Source organism: Melanerpes formicivorus, unplaced genomic scaffold (genome assembly GCF_026170545.1).
Source record: "Melanerpes formicivorus ecotype bairdi unplaced genomic scaffold, bMelFor1.0.p_v2 SCAF_101, whole genome shotgun sequence".
NCBI classification, from domain to species: Eukaryota; Metazoa; Chordata; class Aves; order Piciformes; family Picidae; genus Melanerpes; species Melanerpes formicivorus.
Genome location: NW_027142453.1, coordinates 617,513 through 621,604, shown reverse-complemented (window position 1 = coordinate 621,604; position 4,092 = coordinate 617,513). Strand labels below are relative to the sequence as shown.

General features: G+C 51.2%; 1 protein-coding gene across 5 annotated transcripts in view; it reads left to right on the top strand.

Annotated features, from left to right (window-relative positions):
- The window catches only part of MTRF1 (mitochondrial translation release factor 1), a 33,050-nt gene extending 28,958 nt beyond the window's left edge, over nt 1–4,092 (top strand). For 4 of the 5 annotated variants that reach the window (XM_068166513.1, XM_068166512.1, XM_068166511.1 and 1 more), the window contains 2 exons: nt 2,735–2,833; nt 3,891–4,092. In XM_068166513.1, the coding sequence (XP_068022614.1) occupies nt 2,735–2,833; nt 3,891–4,013 (222 nt within the window). In that variant the 3' untranslated portion in view covers nt 4,014–4,092. Of the gene's footprint in view, nt 1–2,708; nt 2,834–3,890 lie in introns of all 5 variants that reach the window. The other variant, XM_068166514.1, reaches the window with a different exon arrangement.

The following is a 4,092-nucleotide window of genomic DNA, read 5'->3' as shown; positions in this document are numbered from 1 at the left end:
CTCACTGCCCAGCCTGTATTTGTGCCTGGGATTCCCTCCACCCAAATGCAGGACCCTGCAAGCTGATTTTGCTGCTTGAGAGGACACAGTCTCAAGCTGCACCAGGGGAGGAAGAAGTTCTCCACAGAAAGAAAAATTGGCCGTTGGAATGTGCTGCCCAGGGAGGTGGTAGAGTCGCCATCACTGGAGGTGTTTAAGAAGAGACTGGACAAAAAACATTGTGCCATGGTTTAGTTGATTAGATGGTGCTGGGTGATAAGTTGGGCTTGAGCTCAAAGGTCTTTTCCAACCTGGTTGATTCTGTCTCCTGTGTTCTTTTGTTTAATGGTGCCTACTTCCATTATTTCTAGTGGTGGCTACAGCCCCCTCCCCAAACACTTCAACATTTTGGCACTAGGAGTTGGTGTAGATGTTACCTCTTGCCTTACATGACTTTGGAGAGGTGTATAATTCTTCCATCTATGGAACAGGGACAGAAATGGAGTGGAGGATGCAAACACCTGGCCTGTGATGCAAAATCACCAGTAATAGAGCATAGTAATGCCATAGTATTAAAAAAAGGAAACAAACCACTACTAAGCCAATGACCACAGGGTTTGTGGTTGGAACAGGCAGATACATTATCATTTTTCCTATGAGTGCTGTTTTAGAGTAGTATTTGACTCTTTATTAAAAACAGCACAGAAAGGGACCTGGGGTGCTGCTTGACAGCCAACTCAACATGAGCTTGCAGTGTGCCCAAGTGGCCAAGAAAGCCAATGGCATCCTGGCCTGCATCAGAAATAGTGTGGCCAGCAGGAGCAGGGAAGTCATTGTGCCCCTGGACTCAGCACTGGTTAGGCCACACCTTGAGTCCTGTGTCCAGTTCTGGGCCCCTCAGTTTAGAATAGAATAGAATAGAATAAACCAGGTTGGAAGAGACCTTCAAGATCATTGTGTCCAACCTATCACCCAACACCACCTAATCAACTAACCCATGTAACCAAGCACCCTATCAAGTCTCCTCCTGAACACCTCCAGTGACGGCGACTCCACCACCTCCCCAGGCAGCCCATTCCAATGGGCAATCACTCTCTCTGTGTAAAACTTCCTCCTGACCTCCAGCCTGAACTTCCCCTGGTGCAGCCTGAGACTGTGTCCTCTTGTTCTGGTGCTGGCTGCCTGGGAGAAGACACCAACCTCTGCCTGTTTACAACCCCCCTTCAGGTAGTTGGAGAGAGTAATGAGGTCTCCCCTGAGTCTCCTCTTCTCCAGGCTAAGCAGCCCCAGCTCCCTCAGCCTCTCCTCACAGGGCTTGTGTTCCAAGCCCCTCACTAACTTTGTTGCCCTTCTCTGGACACGTTCCAGCAAGTCAACCTCCTTCCTAAACTGAGGGGCCCAGAACTGGACACAGGACTCAAGGTGTGGCCTAACCAGTGCAGTGTACAGGGGCAGAATGACCTCCCTGCTCCTGCTGGCCGCACTGTTCCTGATGCAGGCCAGGATGCCATTGGCCCTCTTGGCCACTTGGGCACACTGCAGGCTCATGTTCATCTTACCATCAACTAGCACCCCCAGGTCCCTCTCTGCCTGGCTGCTCTCCAGCTACTCTGACCCCAGCCTGTAGCACTGCGTGGGGTTGTTGTGGCCAATGTGCAGCCCCTGGCACTTGGATGTGTTCAATCTCCTGCCCTTGGACTCTGCCCATCTGTCCAGCCTGTTGAGGTCCCTCTGCAGAGCCTCTCTACCCTCCAGCAGATCAACTCCTGCCCCCAGCTTGGTGTCATCAGCAAATTTACTGATGATAAACTCAATGCCCTCATCCAGATCATCAATAAAGATGTTAAAGAGGATGGGGCCCAGCACTGATCCCTGGGGGACTCCACTACTGACTGGCCACCAGCTGGATGTGGCACCATTCACCACCACTCTCTGGGTTCGGCCCTCCAGCCAGTTCCTAACCCAGCACAGAGTGCTGCTGTCCAAGCCATGGGCTGACAGCTTGGCCAGGAGTTTGCTATGGGGGACGGTGTCAAAGGCCTTGCTGAAGTCCAGGTAAACTACATCCACAGGCCTTGCTGGAAGGTGTCCAGCGAAAGGCAACAAAGCTGGGGAGGGGTTTGGAGCACAGCCCTGTGAGGAGAGGCTGAGGGAGCTGGGGTTGCTTAGCCTGGAGAAGAGGAGGCTCGGGGGAGACCTTCTTGCTGTCTACAACTACCTGAAGGGAGGTTGTAGCCAGGTGGAGGTTGGTCTCTTCTCCCAGACAACCAGCACCAGAACAAGAGGACACAGTCTCAAGCTGTGCCAGGGGAAGTTTAACCTATTCAGTATTCCTAAGGTTGGAAGAGACCTCAAAGATCATTGAGTCCAACCTGTCACCAACACCACCTCATGATTAGAGTAGGGAGGACACTACTGCCCACTGCAGGCTTGAACTCAGACCTTCCCATTAAGTGTCTGATGCGCTACCGAATGAGCCACCTGAGGGGGTTTAGGTTTCAGGTGAGGAGAAAGTTCTTAAACAGAAGTGTTGTTGGCCATTGGAATGTGCTGCCCAGGGAGGGGGGTGGAGTCACCATCCCTTGAGGTGTTCAAAAAGGGGTCGGATGTGGCACTTGGAGCCATGATTTAGTAGTCATGAGTAGCTGGGTGACAGGTTGGACTTGATGATCTCTGAGGTCTTTTCCAACCTCACTGATTCTATGATTCCATGATTAAATATAATGTAGCTTGGGGTTTTGCTGCTTTGCTACAGTTGGGAACAAGAGCCCAGTCGGAGAGAATTCGTACTTACAACTTCACCCAGGACAGAGTTACTGACCACAGGATCTCGTACGACGCACGCAACATCAAGGTAAGGGCTGCGGGTGGGAGCCTTTAGCATTGGATGCCTAATGTGTACCATTCAGTCTAGGAAGGATGTTGAGTTGCTGGAAGGTGTCCAGAGAATGGCAACAAAGCTGGGGAGGCGTTTGGAGCACAAGCCCAATGAGGAGAGGCTGAGGGAGCTGGGGTTGCATAGCCTGGAGAAGATACCTTATTGCTGTCTGAAGGGAGGTTGTAGCCAGGTGGGGGTTGGTCTCTTCTCTCAGGCAATCACCACCAGAACAAGAGGACACAGTCTGAAGCTGCACCAGGGGAGGTTTAGGCTGGATGTTAGGAAGAAATTCTTCATAGAAAGAGGTGATTGCCCATTGGAATGTGCTGCCCAGGAAGGTGGTGGAGTCACTATCACTGGAGGTGTTTAGGATGGGACGCTTGGTGCCATGGTTTAGTTGATTAGATGGTGTTGGGTGATGGGTTGGACACGATGATCTCCAAGGTCTCTTCCAACCTGGTTAATTCTAGTCTGTTTGATGTAGGTTCTTCAGTCCTTGATTGTTCATGTGGAATTTGTGTGTAAATGCACAGGTTACATTAAAGCATGGCAGGAAGGCTCCAATGGCTCCTTTTGTCGCTGCCAGAGTCAGTGTGCTCCTCACAGGCAGCTGCTGTGCACCGTGCCATGCTGCTTTCACCTGGGGGCAGCCACAGAGATGTGTGAGTGGATACACCAGTGTGAGACTGCAGGCAAAGTGCATTCCAGAAGGTACTCATCTGAGTAGTCTGCCTTTCCTAATAATAGTATCATAGTATCAGTCAGGGCTGGAAGGGACCACAGGGATCATCTAGTTCCAAGCCCCCTGCCATGGGCAGGGACACCCCACACTAGATCAGGCTGGCCAGAGCCTCATCCAGTCTGCTCTTAAACACCTCCAGGGACAGGGCCTCAACCACCTCCCTGGACAACCCATTCCAGGCCTTCACCACTCTCATGGGGAAGAACTTCCTCCTCACCTCCAGCCTGAATCTCCCCACCTCCAGCTTCATTCCAATAATGATGCTTCTGTCTCTTTATGTTTTATTCACAGGAAATTCTAAGTGGGAAAGAAGCCCTGGATAAGCTCATCAACAGACTGCTGGAGTTTGCAGAGATAGAAGCTGTCACTGAGTATCTAGAAAATCTGAAGGCTTCAGAAGGAGGAGGAGGCTGAAGACCTGGTGTGGAGTGAAAGCAGAAATGTTGTGTATGGCAGCAGAATAAATCAGGTGCACTTGTTAGGTGATGGGTGA